The following is a 23,349-nucleotide window of genomic DNA, read 5'->3' on the forward strand; positions in this document are numbered from 1 at the left end:
CTCTTCTCTTTCAGCCAATTTATACCCTTGAATCTAAAGTGAGTTTCCTGTAAAGAGCATATAGTTGGACCTTGGTTATTCATCCATTCAGTCCCTCTCTTTCTTTGTTTTTTTTTTTTTCTGGGAGTAGGGAAAGTTTTGTCCATTTAGATTTATTGATAGTGAAGGATTTACTATTGCCATTTTGTTAACTTTTCTGTGTGTCTTATAGTTCTTTTGTCCCTCTTTTTCTCTCTTGCTGTCTTCTTTTGTGTTTCTGTGTTTCTGTATTGATAGGGTTTGATTCCTTTCTCTTTTTTGGTGAAATGTCCATAGATTTTTTTTTTTTTTGTAGTTACCAAGAGGCTTTTAAAAGCTAATGTCAACTTAAGTTTATTAGCATACAATAATTCTCTGCTTTTATCTCTTCTCTCTCCACATTATATGCTACTGATGTCATAATTTACGCCTCTTAGAGTTCCCATCACAAACCCGACTAGTAACCATGAGGTTTTACCATTTCAATCCCTGGCCTCGCTCAGTGGGTTAAGGATCTGGCATTGCTGTGAGCTGTGGTGTAGGTTGCAGATGTGGTTTGGATCCTGAGTTGCTGTGGCTGTGGTGTAGGCTGGCAGCTGTAGCTCCAACTCAACCCCTAGCCTGGGAAACTCCATGTGCCTCGCCTTTTTTAAGGTGTGGCCCTTAAAAAAAAAAAGAAAAAAGAAAAAAGAAAAAAAAGAAAAATTGACACCCCTTTATATTATCTACCCATTAACATAATTACAGTAGTTTAAATACTTTTGTCTTTTAACTTTTATAGCAGAATTAAAAGAAATTTACCTATCACTGATATAGTAATCCAATTTGTTTTTGTAATGAGCTTTACACATTGTTATGCTTTTATGTTGCTGTTTAGTGTCCTTTCATTTAACTTGAAGAGCTCCCTTTAGCATTTCTTGTAAAATAGATCTGGTGGTGATAAACTACCTTATTTTTGTTTGAGAAAGTCTTTTTATTTTTATTTTATTTTTTTATTTTTATGGCTGTACCTGCAGCCTATGGAAGTTCCTAGGCTAGGGGTCTAATAGGATCTGCAGCTTCTGGCCTTTGCCACAGCCACAGCAACACTGGATCTGATCTGCATTTGCACCTACGCTGCAGCTTGTAGCAATGCCAGATCCTTAACCGACTGAGCGAGGCCAGGGATCAAACCCACATCTTCACAGAATTATGTCAAGTTCTTAACACACTGAGCCGCAAAGGGAACTCCAGAAAGCCTTTTTCTCTCCTTTATTTATTCTTGAAGTAAAGATTTGCTGGATGTAGTATTCTAATTGGTAGTTTTTATCTTTCAGAACTTTGAATATATATCATCCCACTCATTCTGACCGGCAAAGTTTCTGCTGAATATCCACTAATAGTTTATGGGTGTTATCATAGACGTAACACATCAATTTTCTGTTACTGATTTCAAATTTGCTCTTTGTATTTAATTTCTTATAATTTGATTATAGTGTGTCTCAGTGTGTGTGTGTGTCTTTAGATTCATCTTGTTCATTTCTTAGGTCATCCTAGATCGGATTTATATTTCCTTCCCCAGTTTTGTGAACTTTTCATTGATTATTTCTCTGAGTATTTGCTCCTTTCTTTTTCTCTCTCCTCTTTCTCAGACTTACATAATTCATGTCATTGCTCCTCCTAACAGTGTCTCCATAAGTTCCTTATGCTACTGTCACTCTTTTCCATTCTTTTTCCCTTTTTTTCCTTTGATCAAATGATTTCCATTGATCTGTCTTTGAGATTGCTTCTCATGTATTCTGTTTGAATAGTTCACTGTTGGGCCCCTCCATTGAATTTTTGGTTCAGTTATTATTAGATTCTTCAAATCTATTATTTGTTTGGTATTTATATGTATTGTATATCTTGTTAAAGTTCTCATTTTTTTTCTTGCATTGCTCTCATGAAATTGGTTAGCATATTTTCATTGTTGCTTCGAATTCTCTGTCAGCTAAATCACTTGTCTCCATTTATTAAGCTCCTTTTATAGAGATTAATCTTGCTTTTTTGGTTTGGAATATATTTCCCTTTCTATTTTTTCTGTCTCTCCATATTGGTTTATGAATATCGGAAACTACAATCAATTAGAAACATCAGGAAAACTTTAGAACATTAGAAAAACAATCAGTTCTCCTAGTATAGACAGATGGGCCTCATTTAGGAGATGATGTCGCCAAGCATCCTGGCCAAAGGCTCTCGGATCCTCCTAAACCGTTGTGCTTGTCTAAACCGTTGTCTGTGTTAGTGGTCCTAGGAGGCTATGGTGTGACAAGCCCTGTCATTGCTCCGAAGGCTGAGAAAGTGTTCGCATATCCATTCAGGCACGCAGAGAACTACCAATTGCCATCCTCACCAGCTCCTAGATGCATGTTAATTTGAAATCCAACATTGGAGAAGCAGATAGGAATGTTCAGATGCCAAAACCCTTCCAGTAAAAAACTGGGAGCTGAGTGTATTTTCCTACTTGCTCCATGCTTAGCCATAGGAAATAGACATTAGGGGTGCTTATTGAAATTGCCTTTTTTTTTTTCTCTGCCTTCCTAAGGAATTCATGAATGTCACATCCCATCTGCCCTCAGACCTAGGTGGTTTTGGAACCAGACTCTTGGGTGGTAGCCAAAATGTTAAGGAGGTAGATGTGGGATCCAAACTCTTTACTCCTCAGGGATCAGCGGGGAGTTGATGCTTCCATCCTGGTTGAAAGGCACCGTTTTGTGGATGGAGCTAATGGTGTGATTATGTCTCAGCTTATCCTACCCATTTTGATCTGGATATTTTCTTAGATGCATGATGTGTAAGAGTCTTTCAACTAGTTTCTTGATTTATCTCTCAGTGAATTGATTCCTGTGTAGCTGTTTATTTGGTGTATCCACAGAAAGAGGGAAAGTCAAGAGCCTCTATTTCTACCATTGTTCTCTTCAATCATTTTAAAGAAAACTAAAGAAACTATGGTCTGACATTCTCATGGTAAGACTGCTCTATTTGCCTCATGATCCCCCTCAAAATTTTATATCTCTCTCTAGAATCTACTGGCTGAGTCGACAGTCAAAATATCATTTCCTTCCATGATTCATTTCTATCTTCTCCCACTGCTTGCCTCTTACCTTCACCCACAAATAATGCTTCTCATACCTCAGATGGTAATAGTGTCTTACCTTTAGGACATTTTTCGTGATGCTCAAGTGCTCAATGAACACATCCCCAGAGGTAGCAACCTCCTCTCCAGTCAAAATTTGGAAGGAAGTAGTTTTCCCAGCTCCATTTAATCCAAGCAACCCAAAGCATTCCTCTTTTTTGATTGCAACAGAGATATTTCTCACAGCAAAAACGGCTGGCATTGCAAAATATATCTTAAAAATACAGAAAACACAATACGGCAAAGAATACTTATAAGTCACATACAAACATTACCCCTATGGGCTACCCCAGTTTCACAAGAATTCTTCTGTTCTATTGAGAGAATACACACAGATGCCAAAAACCACAGTGAGTCCTTGACACTAATGACATACACTTTAATAGAAATGAAACCATCCTAAGTTTTTCATTGAACAATGTTACCTTTGCAAGTTCCTTAATAAGCACTGTAGAATTCAGTGACTCCTGAGGATACTCCAGGATTCTATTTCGTTCATTTTGTACGTCTTCATCTTCAGATTCTACAGATAATTCCATGGACACTCTTTCCTGTATTTTCAAAATAAGACTCATTGATATAGCTGTCCTTTACACTCTTTGGCTTCAGGGAAGCTAAGGTGGGGTATAATATCAACGGACATCAAAATAGAAGGTTTTGAGTCATCCCCAAATGACTTACCATGTATGGCTCAGCTCTCATGTATAACTTTATTCTCTACTTCCAAACTTTAAAAACCACACTCCTAACCATGAGCAAGTAGCATGCTCTTATCAAAATGGGAATTTTACCAAAAACCACAACACACAACCACAACAAAACTATTAATTATAACCCCAAATTATTTTTAAATATAATGTATATTTTATAAGATATGAAAGAGTTGAGAGAAGGTAAAGATTAACACTTTGTTTTATTAGAGGAAGAGTGGAATCCAAGGACAGACTCAAATAAGAAATGTATAAGATGGATTTAAATGAAATAGGAGTTCATCAGGTGACTTACACTGGGGAAGAAAGAAGAGGGGTAGGGCATCCCATATAAAGGAAAGAGAGTGAAAATAGTATAAGATTTGCATATCATTCTTTTTAAAAAATGTATTGAAGCATAATTGACTTACAATGTCATGTTAGTTTTTTATGTACAGCAAAGTGAGGCAATTATACATATACATACATCCATTCACTTTCAGATTCTTTTCCCTTATAAGTTATTACACAGTAGTGAGTAGATATCCTTGTGCTATACAGTATGTCCTTGGTTATCTATTGTGTATATAGTAGCTATACATGTTAATCCCAACTTCCTAATTTATCCCTCTCCCCAGTATTTCCCCTTTGGTAACCATAAGCTTGTTTTCCAAGTCTGTGAGGCTGTTCCTGTTTTGTAAGTTCGTTTGTATTATTTTTATTAGATTCCACACATTAAAGATCTCATGATATTTGTCTTTGGCCGACTTATTTCACTTAGTGTTATAACGTCTAGGTCCATCCATGTTGGCTGCAAATGGCATTATTTCATTCTTTTTTATGGCTGAATATTCCACTGTATATATGTACAAATTCTTCTTTATCCATTCCTCTGTTGATGGACATTTAGGTTGTTTCCATGACTTGGCTTTTGTAAATAGTGCTGCAATGAACATTGGGATGCATATATCCTTTCAAATTAAGGTTTTCTCTGGATAGATACCCAGAAGTGGTATTGCTGGATCATATAGTAACTCTATATTTAGATTTTTGAGGACTGTTCATACTTTTCTCCTCAGTGGTTGCATCAATTTACATTTCCCCCAACAGTGTAAGAGCGTTCCCTTTTCTCCACACCACCTCCAGCATTTATTGTTTGTAAGCTTTTTGATGTGCCTTCTGACCAGTGTGTGGTGATACCTCACTGTAGTTTTGATTTGTGTTTCTCTAATAATTAATGATGTTAAGCATTTTTAATATGTTTTTTGGCCATCTGTCTTAAGACATGTCTGTTTAGATCTTCTGAACATTTTTAATTAATGCATTTCCCCAATACATTATTTTTTTTTCTACTGTACAGCATGGTGACCCAGTTACACATATATGTATACATTCTTTTTTTCTCACATTATCATGCTCCATGGAATACTACTCAGCCATAAAAAAGAACAAAATAATGCCTTCTGAACATTTTAATTGGGTTGCCTTTTTTTCAATTTAAGCTTTTTGTTTTGAAAGAAATTTGATTTATATAAGAGTTATAAAGACTTCTCCTAATGACACCCTATAATTATGATACATTGATCAAAACAGAAGTTAACACTGGTTCAATACTATTAACTATAGATCTTACTGAAGCTTAATGCAAAATATTTTGAATACTTCTAATACTATTTTTAGTGTAAACTATTTAAGTGTAACATATTATCTAGACATACATAAATCATAAATCAACATCTTGATAATTTTTTGGTGTAACCATCTCTAATAAAGAAAACAGAATATTAACCTACAATAACTAGAATTATAACTCTGTGTAATTATGTATTAGTTTTTCTTGTTTTGAACTTTATATACATGAAATTCTCCTTTTTATGTCTGACTTCTGGGGACAATTTATATTTTTGAGGTTATTCCATGGTGTTTCATGAGTTATAGGCTATTCCTTCTGATTTCTGTATTCTATTGTGAGAATAGTCATTTTAAAATCCACTATACTACTGATAGGCATGTAGTTTGCTTACTTCTTTTTAAAAATTTTTGTCTTATATGAATAATGTTGATGAATATTTTTTCAAGTGTCTTTTGGTGAACACAACTGTGTATTTCTGTTGGATTTATACTTAGAAGGGGAGCTTCTAGGTCTTACTGTATGCACATTTTCATATGAATATAAATATGATGCTTTATTTTTATTAAAGTTGACTTACTATATTAGTTTCATGTGTATAAAATAGTCATTTCACATTTATATGCATTACAGTTTATTGCCATAATCAGTGTAGCAACCCATTTGTAATCATACAAAGTATTTGCAATATTATTAACTGTATTCCCTACATTGTATATTACATATTGTAACTTGTTTAGACTGGAATTTTGTACCTCTTAATCCCCTTCATCTTTTCTTCCAATCTCCACTCCCACTACTCTTCCATCTATGGCCACAAGTTTGTTCTCTGCACCTATGAATCTGTTTCTGGTTTGTTTGTTCATTTGTTTGGTTTTTAGATTCCACATACAAATGAGATCATATAATAATTTCCTTCTCTATCTGACTTATTTCACTTAGCATAATAACCTCCAGGACTATCTATGTTGTACAAGTAGGGAGATTTCTTTTTTTCTTTTGTATAATGATTTTTATTTTTTTTCCATTATAGCTGGTTTACAGTGTTCTGTCAATTTCCTACTGTACAGAATGGTGACCCAATTACACAGAAACGTACACATTCTTTTTTATCACATTATCAGGCTCCATCGTAAGTGACTATACATAGTTCCCAGTGCTACACAGAAGGATCTGATTGCTAATCCATTCCAAAGTCAATGGTCTGCATCTATTAACCCCAAGCTCCCAATCCATCCCTCTCTCTCCTTCTCCCCCTTGGCAACCACAAGTCTATTCTCCAAGTCCGTGATTTTCTTTTCTGTGGAAAGGTTCATTTGTGCCATATATTAGATTCCAAATATAAGTGATATAATATGGTATTTGTCTTTCTCTTTCTGACTTACTTCACTCAGTATGAGAGTCTCTAGTTCCATCCATGTTGCTGCAAATGGCATTATTTCTCATTTCTTTTTATGGCTGATTGATGTTCCATTGTATATATACACACATACTTGTATGTATACTTATATGTATCCTTTTATCCATTTATCTATTGATGGGCACCTAACTAGCTTCTATATCTTGGCTATTGTAAATAATGCAGCAATGAACATAGGAGTGCATGTATCCTTCAGAATTAATGTTTCCATTTTCTTCAAATAAATACTCAGAAGTGGAATGGTTGGATCTTATGGTAGTTCTATTTTTTTTTTTAATTTTTGGGGCTGTGGCTTCCAAGGAAATCAGCACTTAATGAAGTTCAAGGGATAGGCAGGGGTCCTGCAGGTCAATGTAGAGTTTGGATTTCATTTGAGCTGTGAGAGGAAACCAAAGAGTTCCAAGTAGGGGAATAACAAGATCAGATCTATATTTAAAAACCAAAACAGAAATCTGTCCTATATAGACTAGACTGAGGGGGGAAAGAACAATAGCAAAATAGGAGGCCTTAAAAATGGTAAAGTTTCATAGATGGCTTCCAGGGTAAACAAATAACATACATAGGAATACAGAAGTGGTCTCTCTGAAATTGAGATCTTGATGACAAGGGGAAACAGGTCACATAAAATGAAAATGAGATTTAATTTTGAAGCAGAAAGAGGGAGCAAGGTACTACATCACATCCTCGAACAGACAAGTGATCCAGTTCAGTAGTAGTTTAGACAGATTTGGTGGCAGCAATAAACAGGATGAAAAGACACTGAAGAGGGAGAGAAACAGGAAGCAGGGAGATAACAACTAGGCGCTTTTATAGAAAGGGACATTTCATAGGAAGAAAAATAAAGCAAAGGTGACAGATTACAAAGTATGAGCACACATACCACTCTTAACTGCCTCTGCTGACTCTCTGCAAGGCTCATTTCATGAATAAAGCGGAAAGAAAAAACCAGTTAAAAGGTCTTTGAGATTTCCATGGGCAAAGGTTTACAACAGATACAAAGCACCCAGACCCTAACCTCTGCTGAAAGGCTGGATTCCTTGAGGCAAAAGGAGCTAGGAGTAGAGTTGAGAGGATTGCCTTTCCACGCGGTGACCTTTCACAAATGATGGGAACGAGCACAGAGATCAGGGCTGCACACATAGCATCAGTGTGTTTCTAGTCTTGCTTGGTCTTCTGAAGCCAAATGAAAAATGTCTATGCTACATTAGGACACATTCCAAACTCTCATTCTGGGACAAATAATCAGGCGATATGAAAGAAAAGATGGGGAGTTCCCATGGTGGCACAGTGGTTGATGAACCTGACTAGCATCTATGAAGACATGGGTTCGATCCTTGGCCTCGCTCAATGGGTTAAGGATCTGGGGCTGCCCTGAGCTGTGGTGTAGGTTGCAGACATGGCTCAGATCTGTCATTGCTGTGAGGTAGGCCAGCAGCTACAGCTCCGATTGGACCCCTAGTCCAGGAACCTCCCCATGTCACAAGTGTGGCCCTAAAAAGACAAAAGACAAAGAAAAGATGGTGGATGACTCTGAGCCAACTCAACCAATGTGAGGAAAGCCATTACCAAAACGCTTCCTACAAAAGCCCTGGGGTAGAAACAACACAGTCAGTGAGGAAACCCAAATATCCTCTCCTCATCAACATCATTCCATAACGTTGTTGCCAGGCTCCTCAGTGGCAGCAACATGCTCCTGGCAAAAAGTCCAGCTACATTTGGATTTACAGGGAGAAAGAGCCTCACATGGGAAGGAGCTGGCTTGTAGTCTGTACAAAAGCAGGGATGATGGGCCTGTGGAACAAGCCTAGAGGATTCCCAATCCCTGAAGGAGAGGAACAGAAACAGTGCATCCTGAAGAGGAGAACCTCTATCACACCTCCTGTTGTCCAGTGGCCTCCATGGAGCATGAGTGATGAGGAAGTGGCATCAGGCGGCATCACGTGGGAAGATGTTCTGGGAAGAGACAGAGGTGGCAAAGTGCTACAGTACTCGAACGTCTCCTTGCATCGGTGGAACTCCATGCCAATTGTGTAGCCTTCTCGCTCCCTGATGAGCACATTTGCCTTCACCAGCCTGTCAGTCACAGGCATGTCACAGGCCCTCTCAGAGAACACCTGAATGAGGACCTGGATGTACCAAGAGCCCCCCATGATGCTGCACATGGCAGCAGTACCTTTAAGGTAGGTATAGTCAAAAATCATGTCCAAGCCAGTGGGCAGCTACATCTTCAGCAGCTCCTCTTTACCAGCATTGTTTTCCTCACACTGGGGGGAGAGTTCACGGTTCTTTCCATCTTACTGGACAACCCGGGGATCTGTTTCACCTCCACAGCAGGTCTGGAGGAAGACAGATTTGGGGATTGTTCTGTAGGCTTTGGCAATTGGCATCGTCAAAGATCCAGAAAACCTCTTGTAACTGAAAGAGTTTGCCATCCACACTACAGAGGCTGCCCTTCACGATATGCCACCATCTGCCACATAGTGAGTGGAATTAGACACTTTCTCTTGCATCTCCTGTGCAGTCTGGTCAAGTAGAACATGAACTTTGTAGTCCAAGAGCTTAAGAGGGCGACTGGAGTGCAATGGTCCACAACCCCTCCAGAGCGGAATTTCAGGTCTTTCTCTCCAGCGAAGTGCACTTTGCTCAACACCAGTGCCAGCCACAGGGTCAAGATTTCAGCCTAGAGGCCAGCTGGTAATGGGTTTGATAAAACTCAGGAGGGTAGGGCTTCACCTGCAGGCAGAGAGGATTATTTCTCTTGTCTGGGGAGGGTTCCATTATATCTGCGGAGAGGCAGGGCTGCTTGTGGGAAGAACCTGACTCAAGTCTCAATCGTAGGCGTATACGCTGAAGATCAGACAGGGTCATGAGCATCACATCCCCCAGGCGACCCTGCTTGGTCTCCCTAAGGATCACACAGATGGCATCAAACGCCTGGGGCTCCCTCTCGGGAAGCAAGTTGAGGAAACTGAAACTGCCCACTTTGACCTGAATGTGCTCCCTCATTTCTGAGGTAATAAAGTCCTTCTCCGGGAGGTGTTCTGTTTGCTTAGCAATTGCTGTTTGGCCAGCGCCACTTGGTTCTTTTTTAGAGCTTCCCGATGGTCAGGATGCCTGCCACACACTCCTGCTCCTGATCCCACCTCCCTCCATCAGCAGCCATCAGCCCCTTTTGCTGGAGAGTGGACTTGGAGCCAGCTCTCTGGCACCTTCCCCATTTCCTGCTTTTTCCTGGCCATGGCTGTGAGTGAACTGCCCACAACTCAAACACCTGTCCAGCCTTCATTTCCACCGCTCCATCCCCCTTTCACTGTGTGTATTCTTTTTTGTAGAGTCAGTATCCCAGTCTTTTGCTTATTCAAAAATTGGATGGCTTGTGCTATTCCCTGTGATGTTCAATTCAAAAATCTTTTTTTTTCTCTTTCTGCGACTCACCTTTTGACTCATTTAATGATGTCTTTTGATGATGATGCCTTTACTATTGTGGTGGTATTTACTATGTTTTTAATTCTGAAAGCGTTACTGTTATACCTTTTACATTAAGTTCCATAGAAAAGTTGTAAACTAAAAACCATCTGTAGGAACTAAGAGAGAGGTTAAAGTTCATTATTTGTCCCATGGATTTCCAACTGAATAAACACCATGAATTAGGCTGAACATCCATTCCCCAATACATTTTGTTTCAAACTTGCCATATATCACATTTGTGCATCTATTTTTAGATATCATATTCTATTTGTCCTCAAAGTTTAAGCATGCACCAGAAATACTTGGATGGCTTTTAAAGCAAGGATATTGGGTCCCAACCCCAAAACTTCTGATCAGTAGGCCTGGGATGGGGCTGTTATAAAAAGTTGCATTTCTAAAAAAACTGAACTTATGCAGATAACCATACTTTCAGAAAAATTATTATTATTTTTGATACAGTGTTTTTCTGCCTTATAGTCAAATTTAAAAATACTTATATATGGTAGCATAAATCCACTGCATTTGTTGTTTCTCAAGATTTCCTTGGAAATTGTCGATACTTTGCATTTCAAAGTAAATTTTAGAATCACTTTGCATTTCCATGTAAAATTTAGAATTATCCCATCAGCTGATCATTCTACACACACACACACACACACACACACACACACACAGGATTTAGACTGGGATTGTGTTGATTGGGTTATCTCAAAAGAATGTGGTATAATTATTTATATAGGTTTTCATTAAACTCTCAACTGTTTTTGTAATATTCCATGTAAAGGTCTTGTATAATTTCTATTTATTTATATTTTGTTTTAAATGGTTAAAACCATCATTTAGAGTTCCCACTATGGTGCAGTGGTTTAAGGATCTAGCATTGTTGGAGCTGCGGCAAAGGTGACAGCCCCAGCTCAGATTCAATCTCTGGCCTGGGAATTTCCATATGCTGAGGGTGTGGCTAAAAAAATATTATTTGAATGTTTTTATACTATTAAAATGACAGTTTTAAATTTCACTTTATATTTAATTTCAGTTTTAATTTTCACTTTGTATGTTTTTTTGGTGGTTTGTATATAGATATATAAATATTTTTTGGCCAATTATGGCTTTTTTTTTTTTGTCTTTTTTTTTTTTGCCTTTTCTAGGGCCACATTCGCAGCATACGGAGGTTCCCAGCCCAGGGGTCCAATCAGAGCTGTAGCCTCCCGGCCTACGCCAGAGCCACAGCTCACAGCAACACCGGATCCCCAAACAACTGAGCAAGGCCAGGGATTGAACCCGCAACCTCATGGTTCCTAGTTGGATTTGTTGACCACTGAGCCACGACAGGAACTCCCATGGCTTTTTTGTATTGAAGTATAGTTGATTTACAGTGTTGTGTTAGTTTCAGGTGTATAGCAAAGTGATTCAGTTATATACATACATATATCCATTCTTTTTCAGATTCTTTTCCCATATAGAGAATATTGAGTACAATTCCCTGTGCTATACAGTAGGTCCTTGTTGGTTATCTATTGTATATATAGGAGTTTGTATGTTTTTTGGGGGGTGGCTGCACCCACAGCATATGGAAGTTCCCCTAGCCACGTACTGAACCTGTGTCACAATAGCAAAAGGTGCCATAGCTGTGTTAACACTGAATTCTTAACTCACTGTACTACAGTGGAACTTCCTACTAGTGTGTATATGTTAATCTCCACATCCTAATTAACCTTCCCCCACTTCCTATTTGGTAACCATAAGTTTGTTTTCTATGTCTATTTCTGTTTTGTAAATAAGTTATTTTATATCTTTTTTTAAAATTCTACATGCAAGTGATGCCATATTTATCTTCCTCTATCTGACTGACTTAATATGATAATCTCTAAATCCATCCATGTTGCTGCACATGGCATTATTTCATTCTTTTCAATGCCTGAGTAATATTCCATTGTATGTATGTACCACATCTTCTTTATCCCAGTGTTAATCATCTTACATTGCTTGTTCTTTAAATCTTCTACCTCTTTGTTCGACATTTCTTGCATCTTCTTCTTCTGCGCCTCTATTCTTTTTTCAAAATCTTGGATCATCTTTAATATCATTACTCTGAAATTTTTCAGGTAGATAGCCTGTCTTTATTTCACTTAGTTATTGTCCTGGAGTTTTATCTTTTTCCTTTGTCTGGAACATATTTTTCTGCTGTCTCATTTTCTCTAACTTTCTTTGTTTGTGGTATCCTTCCTGCAGACTAAAGGAATGTAGTTTCTCTTGCTTTTTCTGCATGCCCCCTTATGGGTAAATTTGGCCCAGGAACTTCTGTAGTCCCTCCTGGTGTGAGGGACTGGTGACTGCCCTTTTGTGAGTATAGCTACGTCTTGTCCCTCTGCTGGGTAGGGCCATTTCAAGTGGTGTGTTTATAGAGGTGGCTGTGAGCTCACTATGACTTTAGCCATCCTGTCCATTGATAGGTAGGGCTGTGTTCCTACCATACTAGTTGATTGATTGGCCTGAGGTTTTCTAGCACTAGAGCCTGAAGGCTTTCATGTAGGGCCAGGCTTTGATGCCAAAATGGGAACCTCCAGGAAATCTCACATCAATCAGCATTCCCTGGGGCTTCTATTGCCAATGCCCTTCCCTCCACACATCTGTCTCCACAAGACACCTTCCAACAGGTACGTCTACCACAGGCTCCTATGTAGTAACTGCTTTGTTCTTGATCTTAGTGCACAGTAAATATTTTGTGCATCCTCCAAATACATAGTCTCTGTTTCCCCTAACTCCTGCACTCAAGCCCCACTGGTCTTCAAAGCCAAATGTTCTGGGGGCTCCTCTTCCTGATGCCAGATCCTCAGGCTGGGAAGCCTGATGTGGGACTCAGAACTCTTACTCCTGTGGGAGAACCTTGGCAATATGATTCTTTTCTAGACTGTGGGTTGCCCACAATGCAGGTATGAAATTTGATTATATTGTGAAAACACCCCTCCTACCTTCTCATGGCTTAGGCTTTGTCTCTGGACATCTTCTGCAAACTGGTTGCGTCACTCTCCTCCTAGGCTCCAAGAATCATCCTCCCCACCCCCATGATGTCCCCATCATTGAGGGGACTGCCCAGAGTGTAGCGATGTTTCCTCCTTTACACTTTCCTCGTTGGGTCCCAAGGCTCATCCCAATTCCTTCCTCTTTCTCTCTCTTTTCTTTTCCCTTTTATGCTCCCAAAGTTGTGCGAAGGTTTTCTTGCCCTTTTGGAAGCCTGAGGTATTCCACAGGCATTCAGTAGATGTTCTGTGTGAGTCATTCTACCTGCAGATGTATTCGTGGGAGGTGGAGCATTCTACATCTTACTCTTCTGCCATCTTGATTTCTCTCCCTAGAACTGAGTTTTCTATACAGATTTTTATTTAGCAGTAGGAAAGAGACAGGAAATTTGGATCTTAAGAAAGCGTTCTGGAGATTCTGACAAATGCCAAAAATTGAAAACAACTGCTAATAGAGACTAACTATTAAATATAAATCCTACATGTCGACAAAATCAATATCACCTGGGAGTTTATTAGAATTATCCAGGGATCGAATTATGGTGAATGAGAAGTTTTAGGTGGGAATGGTTCTCTGACACTGAAGATGTTCAAGGGAAATCTATTATAAGAAAAGTATTTAAATATCTTCTCAGAATATCTGATATCTGACTGGTAGAGGCCATAATGTTTAGAAACCACAAAACTCAAATTATGGTGGAGATCTCTGAGTCACACAGTTCCCAGGAAACAGGGATTAATTTACATTGCTGCAACCCGGTCATGGAGTTAGGCATGTATAGAGATATGCTTTTGATCTTATCAATGTCATAACCAGCGACTTACTTTATTAAATTTCTTGTAGATACCAAAGAAAATAGAGCGAAACACAAACGTTCTCATGGTCCATGAGGTGGTCTCCAGAAGGAAAATCAAGAGGAAGAAAATAAGTCCTGTGACAGCCATTGCAATTAAAAATCTTCCAATTGCATCTGCTTCCAAACCATATACACTGCGCTTCATTGCTGGTGACAACAACAACAAAAATAGATAAGGGCTTACTTTGAAATATTAACCCAGTGAACAGATCCTACAAAGTCAACAAACAGGAAGGACTATAGATTTAAATGGAATGTTTATCAAACATTAATATATTCAAAGTTATGATTAATGAGTTCATATTATGCAAAGTATCTTAAGAATCTATTAAGGAGGGAAAACTTTTAATTCCATGAGTTTTATCTTGCTATATAGTTCTAGGAATTTATTACCAGCATATACTAGACACTCAGAAGCATTGGGTGAATGCCTATTCACACTAATCAGAATATTAGGTAGTAGCTAAGGCTCTCCTTGTCCCCAAATATTTTTCCTCAGAAAATACTTTAGAGTGTGGTTCTGAAAGGGTGGAACAGAAGCAGAAGAATCAACTGTCACTGTGTTACATATGCAACCACTTTTAATTATTAGGGAACCCTCTTTTTTTTTTTGTCTTTTTGCCTTTTTCTAGAGCTGCATCCACGGCATATGGAGGCTCCCAGGCTAGGGGTCCAATCAGAGCTACAGCTGCTGGCCTACGCCAGAGCCAAGGCAACAAAGGATCCCCAACCCACTGAGAGAGGCCAGGGATCGAACCCACAACCTCATGGTTCCTAGTCAGATTCATTAAACACTGAGCCATGACAGGAATGCCGAGAACACTAATATTTAAACTAAGTTGTAAGTGCGTGAAAGCTGGTACTTTTCCAGTTACTTATGATGATAAGTTAGTAATTACAAGACTTTGGATTCATGATAGAGAAAATAGTAAGCTCATCAAGGAGGTGAAGATAAACAAATTTCCTTTTTGTATTTAAAAAAAACTTTGTATTAAAATATATATATATATACACACACACACACATACACACACACACACACCCCAAGTGTAGGACTCAATGAATTTTTACAAATTGAAAATATCTACATAGACAGCAATATTTTTCATTCAGTTTTATATATAGTGAACTTTAAATATATATATATGTATATATACACACACACACACACATAATTCTTTCTTTTTCTTTATCTCTTTCAAGTGTATACTGTATGTACTTTTATAGTGATGGCTCTAGGAATTAGACTTGGCACACATAACTTATCATATATTGTGTTTATCATTTCGAGTGAAGTATAAAAACTTTTCCATGGTTTGTATCACTTTAACCTCCCTGTTTGTTACTCTACTAAATATCCCCACTATGTAAACTGAGAACATTAGCAGACAATGCTATTATTTTGCTTTAACCACCAAACTAAAAAAACTTGAGAAGAAAGTATATAGTATTCACCCACGATTTTATTCTTTACATTGTTCTTTTTTTTTCCTTGTCTTTTTGTCTTTTTAGGGCCGTACCCATGGCATATGGAGGTTCCCAGGCCAGGGGTCTATCAGAGCTAAGGCTGCCGGCCTACACCATAGCAACAGCAACGCCAGATCCGAGCCGCATCTGCAACCTACACCAGAGCTCACAGTAATGCCAGATCCTTAACCCACTGATGCAGGCCAGGGATTTAACCTGCAACCTCATGGTTCCTAGTTGGATTCGTTTCCACTGTGCCACAATGGGAACTCCTGTCCTTTTTTTCTTGATATTCTAAAATTACTTCTTCAATCATTTATATTTCTAGAATCTTTATAGCCATTCTTTTAGGATTTCTACACATCACAACTTCCTGTAGATACTCTTAATCTTAAAACAAATTATTTTCCCTTTATTTTTAAAAGATATTTCCTATGTATATAGAATTTTGAGGTGACAGGTTTTTCATTTCAGCACTTGATAATAATGTATCAGTTCCTCGAGTCTTCATGGTTTCTGATGAGAAATCTATAAATTAGAGGAAATTTTTTGCCCTATGGTTAAGGTGTAATTTTTTTGTAGCTACTTTTCTCGTCTTTCGTTTTCAAAGCTAGATTATGATGTATCTCGACATGAATTTCATTGGTTTTAACATATATGAAGTTTACTCAGTTTCTTGAATTTCTAGGTTTATAATTTTTATGCTTATTTTTTATTATATGTTTTTAAAATTGAGACATAATTCACATATAACATTAGCTTCAGTTATACAGCATAATAATTTAATTTTTGTATATACTGAGAAACAATCACAATAAGTCAACATTCATCACCATACAGTTATGTTTTTTCTTGTGATGAGAACTTTTAATACATACTCTCTTAGGAACTTTCAAATACACAACACATTATTATTACCTATAGTTACCTTAGTTATAGTAATATTACTAATAATGGTAATACTAATATTAGTTACCTGTAATTATATCCCCATAATTAATTTATTTTTTAACTGGAAGTTTAAACTTTTGGGTCTCTTCACCTGTTTCACTCAATCTCATACTTCCCGCTTCTTGCAACCATCAATCTATTGTATATGAGTTCTTTTTTTTTTTAAGATTCCACGTTTCTTAAGTTCCAGATTCCACATTGTAAGAGAGGTAATATTGAATTTGACTTTGACTTATTTTACTTATTTTACTATACATAATACTCTCAAAGTATATTCATGTTCCCATAAGTGACAAGATTTTCTCCTCTTTTATGGAGATATATATATCCGAGATTTATACCACATTTTCTTTTTTCATTCATTTTTGGAGGTTATTTCTCATGAGAAAATACACTATGCATATAAGCTTTGAATCTTAGCTCTAACTCATATAAGATATTTCATCAATCTGTAAAAGCTTTAGTTTCCTCAAAGTGAAAATAATAACACATAACTTGAATAACTATGAAGATTCAGAATAATGTAGGGAGAGCTACTCACATGCAGTAAGTTGTTGACTAGTGGTAACTCTGATGAGCCTTGGGAAGCCCTGTATACTTACCTTCTTCACTACAATTCATGAAGATAGGAACGTTTTTCTTTGAGGCGCATGTTGCTTTTGTCTGCTGGAAATCATAATATCTGCTGATGCTCATCCCCAAATTATGTATGGGTAACAACATCATTGAATTAAGCATGTGGCTTTTAGAAGCAGACTCCTTGTCTATGATTAAAAAGACGATAACATTAGCATGCTTTATATGAAATGAACTGCCCCATGAAAACAAAAGCTCCCCAAGTTGCTCAAAATAAACTGAGAAAATTTACAAAGCCATCATATTATTCTCGTGAAACTCTTGTCACTAAGTATACAATTTCTAATGTCTTGTAGCATATTGTATGTTGATAATTACAGAATTTGAAAGTCCTTTTGGGAAAGTTGATGTCTATATAATCTGTCTCCCTCTCACCTGATGTGAATAGTAAACCCATACTGATTATTTCTCATATTTCATATCCTATATGATCAATAAAAAGGAAAACAAAGTAGGAAACACAGCCTAGGACTCAACAGTGAGAAAGAGATAAAGAATATTTCATCAGTTGAAAGGAGGCACATCTCCAGAGGACAAAACTTAAAGCTAACTGAGGTTTCTCTAAATAGTAAACTAATGTGTATAATATATGATGACTATATAGGAGAAAATATAAAGATGGTTATGGGTCAACATATTAAGAATTCAAGATTGAATTCAGATAATTGGGAATAAAGACAAAATATATCTGAAAAAAAATTTGTAAGATACCAACACAAGTGAGGTTCCAAATATATAATTTTCTAAGTGGTTATGTCATACCAAGTGTGTCCCAAAGGGAATAGCAACTGGTTTAGATACGCATAAGGTGGTAACCAGAAAGAATAATTCTGGACATTTATTGGCCACTTGAGTACATGCTAAAAGTAACAAATGGTGTTTCACCCCCTTGTGAAATTTATTCCTAGGTATATACTTGATGTGACTTTAAACAGGATGCTTAGAAAACTATAAAACATTGATGAAGGAATTTTAAGATGATTCCAAAAAAAAAAAAAAAAAAAACCAGAAAGATATCCCATGCTCCTGGATTGGATGAATTAATATTGTTAAAATGGCCATACTACCCAAAATAATCTACAGATTTAAGGTGATCCCTATCAAATTACCCATGACATTTTTCACAGACCTAGAACAAATAATCCAAAAATTTATTTGGAACCATTAAAGACCCAGAATTGCCAAAGCTACCCTGATGAAAAAAGAACAAAGCAGGAGGCATAACTCTTCCAGACTTCAGACAATATTACAAAGCTACAGAAATCAGATAATGTGGCACTGGTACAAAAACAGACATAAGATCAATGGAAAAGAATAAAGGGCCCAGAAATAAACTCAGACACCTATGGTCAATTAATTTTTGACAAAGGAGGCAAGAATATAAAATGGGAAAAGGTCTCATTAGTAACTGGTGCTGGTAAAACTCAACAGTTGCATGTAAATCAATGAAACTAGAACATATCCTCACACCATGCAGAAAAATAAGCTCAAAATGGCTTAAGACATAAAACTTAAGACTTAAAACCATAATACTCCTAGAATAGAACATAAGAAAAGCATTCTCTGACATAAACCATACAAATGTTTTATTATGTCAGCCTTCCAAGGCAATAGAAATAAAAACGAAAATAAACAAATGGGACCTAATCAAACTTACAAGATTTTGCACAGCAACGGAAACCATCAAAAAATAAAAAGACATCCACTGGAATGAGAGAAAATAGTTGCAAAGTAGGCAAGTAGCAAGGGTGTAATCTTTAAAATATACAGAAAACTCATACAACTAATTAACAAAAAACCTAAACTGAAAAATGGACAGAACTAAATATATATTTCTCAAAAAGGACCTACAGATGGCCAGTAAGCACATGTAAAAATGCACAGAAAACATCACTATTAGAGAAAGTCAAATCAAATCTACAATGAGTTACCACCTCACACCAGTTGTAAGAGTCATCATAAATAAGTCTACAAATAAATTCTGGTGAGGGTGTGGAGAAAAGGGAACCATCATACAATTTGGTGGGAATGTAAATTGGTACAACCAATATGGACAACAGTATGGAGGTTCCTCAGAAAACTAAATATAGAATTACCATATGATCTAGCAATCCCACCCCCGGGCATATATCTGGACACAACTATCATTCAAAAAGATACATGTATCCCTATGTTCATAGCAAGACTATTCATGATAGTTAAGACATGAATGCAACGTATATGGAAGCAACCTAAATTCCCATTGATAGATGAATGCATTCAGAATATTTAGTACATATATACCACAGAATACTACTCAGCCATTAAAAAGAAAGAAATAATGCCATTTGCAGCAACATGTATACAACTAGAGATTATCACATTAAGTGAAGTAAGTCAGAAAGAGAAAGACAAATACCATATGATATCACATATATGGGAACTAAATTTTGGCAAAAATGAACATATTTACATAACAGAAACCTAGTCACAGACATAGAGAACAGACTTGTGGTTGCAGAAGGAGAAGGGGGAGGAAGTGGGATAAACTGGAAGTTTGTGGTTAGTATATCCAAACTATTACATTTAGAATGGATAAACAAAAAGGTTCTACTTTATAACTGGGAACTATATCCAGTCTTTTGGGAAAGACCATGATGGAAGATAATATAGGAAAGGGAATTTATATATATGTATGACTGGGGCACTTTGCTGTATAGCAGAAATTGGCACAAGACTGTACATAAATTATACCTTAATAAAAAAAACTATGTGAAATATAATTTTAAAAATGAAAATAAAAAATTTAATATAGAATCAAAAAAGAGCTTGAATTGCCAAAGCAATTTTGAGATAAAAGAACAAACCTGGGGATATAACCATTTTAGTCTTCAGAGTATACTACAAAGCTACAGTAATCAAAACAGCATGGTATTGTCACAAAAGTAGACACATAGAAAAATTGAACAGACTAGGGAGCTCATAAATAAGTCCATGCACCCAGTAGTCTATGACAAAAAAGGTTAGAATGTACAATGGAAAAAAGTCTCATCAACAAGTAGTGCTGAGAAAACTGGTCACCACATATTAAACAATAAGATTAGAACATTCCCTCACACAGAATACAAAAATAAACCTAAATGTCAGACCTAAAACCATAAAACTCTTTGAAGAAAACATAGGCAGAACACCCTGACATAAATAGCATCAATATTTTTTTGGATCAATCTCCTAAGGCAAAAGAAATAAAAGCAAAAATAAACAAATGGAATCTAGTGAAACTTAAAAAGGAAACCTTCAACAAAATGAAAAGAATACCTATGGGATGGAACAAAATATTTGAAAATTATGCAACTGACAAGGGATTGGTTAAAATCCAACATATACAAATAGCACCCTCAACTCAATGTCAAAAAAAACAACTCAATCAAAAAAACAGACAGAAGGCCTGAATAAACATTTTTTTAAAGAAGACATTCAGATGGTAACAGGCACATAAAAAGATGCTCAACATCACTAATTATTAGATACATTCAAACCAAAATAACAATGAGGTATCAAGTCATACCTGTCAGAATGCCTATCATCACAAATTCTAGGAGTTCCCACTGTGGTGCAGTGGGTTAAGAATTGGACTGGAGCAGCTTGAGTTGCTGTGGAAGTGTGGGTTTACCCTCTGGCCTGACACAGTGTGTTAAAGGATCCAGTATCACTGCAGCTGTGCTGTAGGTTGAAGTTATGGCTTGGATTCAGTCCCTGGCCCAGGAACTTCCATATGCTGTGGGTGTGGCTGTAAAAAGAAAATTCTACAAATAACAATTGCTGGTTAGAATATGGAGAAAGGTGGGAGTTCCCGTTGTGGCGCAGTGGTTAACAAATCCGACTAGGAACCATGGGGTTGCAGGTTTGATCCCTGGTCTTGCTCAGTGGGTTAAGGATCTAGTGTTGCTGTGAGCTGTAGTGTAGGTTGCAGATGCAGCTCGGATCCCACGTTGCTGTGGCTCTGGTGTAGGCTGGCGGCTACAGCTCTGATTCGACCCCAGCCTGGGAACCTCCATATACCATGGGGAGCAGCTCTAGAATAGATAAAAAGGCAAAAAAAAAAAAAAAAAGAATATGGAGGAAGGTAACATTTGTACACTGTTGGTGGGAATGTAAATTGGTGCAGCCACTGTGGAAAATGGTATGAATATTCTCAGGAAACTACAAATAGAACTACTACATCATCCAACAATTCCACTCCTGGGTATATACCCAGAAAAGTTGGAAACACTAATTCAAATGGATACATGCACCACAACATTTCAAACTGAACTAATTATAATAGTCAACATATGAAGCAACCCAAATGCCCACTGTGTGTATGTGTGAGTGTGTGTGTGTGTACTGCCATAAAAGGAATGCAATTTTACAATTTGCAGCAACATGAAAGGATCTTGAGAATAATATGCTTAGTGAAATGTCAGACAGAAAAAGATAAATAGTACATATCTCTTTTATGTTGAATCTAAATAATAATACAAATGAATTTATATGGACAACAGAAACAGATACAGAAAACAAACTTGTAGTTACAAAAGGACAAAAGGAAACTGGGAGGGACAAGAATGGTGTATAGGATTAACAAATATCAAACTACTGTATATAAAACAGATAAGCAACAGGAATATAACATATAGCACATGAAATTACACGCATTATCTTGTAATAACTTGTAATGGCATTTAATCTGCAAAAATATTGAGTCACTATGCTGTTCACCTGAAACTAACATAATATGGTGAATATTGTAATATATTGTAAATATTTTAATAAGGAAAATGGCTAATGTTGTAAGTATTTAGTCTTTCTGTGGAATACATATGTATCTTCTCACCTCTAAAGAGTAGAAGAAAATCTTCCTAGATAAAGGAGAAATATGATTACTTACCTGAAAAATTATTGAAGGATACCATAAGGGTAGGGTGGGGAGAAAGATAAAAGTTGAGAAAAACATGTTGTAATGTATGTTACAAAATATTTATCTTCCAATTCAGCATGTGTACTAATCAATAAGTGTAGAATGTCAACAAACCAGACTAGATACAAATCAGAAACAATCAGTGTAAGCATCTGTGCATAATGGCTGAACACTATAAGATCTAGAGAAAAGCAGAATTGCTATCTGCAGTTTTGGTTTGCCTCCTTATATATTTCCCATGTCTCTGATAATATCCTAATTTTCATGTCATCTCTGAATAATGCTAGTTTAATTTCTTCCTTTCTATTCTCATATTCTTTACTTTTATCTATTACTGTACTGATCAGGACCCTAGATATCATGTTGAATCTGAAGGGAATATTTTAAATGATTTATCAGAGAATATGATATCTTTGTATACTTTTTGCAAATATGAATTTATTGAAATTTTTACCTAGTTATAATGAATCATATTTTAAAGTTTCCAAAACTCAAAGTAATATGTTTACATATATGATTTTCTACTATTGATTTATTAATATTGTGAATTACATTAAAAGACTTTCCAAGTCTATCATAGATCCATTAAATCTAACCTGCATTACTGGGAAAAATCTAGTTTGGTCATAATGAGTTATCTTTTCTGTACTTGGCTGAATTCAGTTTGCAGTATTCTGCTCAGAATTTTACATCTATATTTATGAGTGATTTCATCTTGTAATGTTTCTTTTATTCTTTTCTATTTATGATGTCAAAGTTATGATAACTTCACATAATGAGCAGAGAAGCTGTTTCCCCCTTGCTCTCTAGAAGGGTTTTATTAAATTAGAATTCTAATTTTTACTTATTTCATAAAACTTCAATATGAGCCTAATGCTTACTTTATAGAAAGGGTTTTAATTAATAATATTTGGGGGTATTTTTAATTTTTTATTGAAGTACAGTTGATTTACAGGGTTGTGATAATTTCTGATGTACAACAAAGTCATACCTATATACATATTCATTCTCTTTCAGATTCTTTTCCCACATAAGATTATCACAGGATATTGGGATAATATTTGACATCATATGTCCCTACTCATCAATCATTCCATATA

At 36.6% G+C, this 23,349-nt stretch overlaps 1 protein-coding gene and 1 pseudogene across 1 annotated transcript in view; both read right to left on the reverse strand.

Moving 5' to 3' along the window:
• The window catches only part of LOC100622606 (ATP-binding cassette sub-family A member 3-like), a 200,897-nt gene that overhangs the window by 10,899 nt on the left and 166,649 nt on the right, over positions 1 to 23,349 (reverse strand). Inside the window, exons 21-24 of the mRNA XM_021088375.1 lie at positions 17,277 to 17,469; positions 14,225 to 14,403; positions 3,598 to 3,723; positions 3,192 to 3,386 (exon numbers count right to left, since the gene is read on the reverse strand). Coding sequence (XP_020944034.1) covers positions 3,192 to 3,386; positions 3,598 to 3,723; positions 14,225 to 14,403; positions 17,277 to 17,469 — 693 coding nt within the window. The remainder of the gene's footprint in view (positions 1 to 3,191; positions 3,387 to 3,597; positions 3,724 to 14,224; positions 14,404 to 17,276; positions 17,470 to 23,349) is intronic.
• Positions 8,409 to 10,712, reverse strand: LOC102167398 (annotated as a pseudogene).

The sequence above is a fragment of the Sus scrofa genome, chromosome 3, assembly GCF_000003025.6.
Source record: "Sus scrofa isolate TJ Tabasco breed Duroc chromosome 3, Sscrofa11.1, whole genome shotgun sequence".
Taxonomy (NCBI): domain Eukaryota; kingdom Metazoa; phylum Chordata; class Mammalia; order Artiodactyla; family Suidae; genus Sus; species Sus scrofa.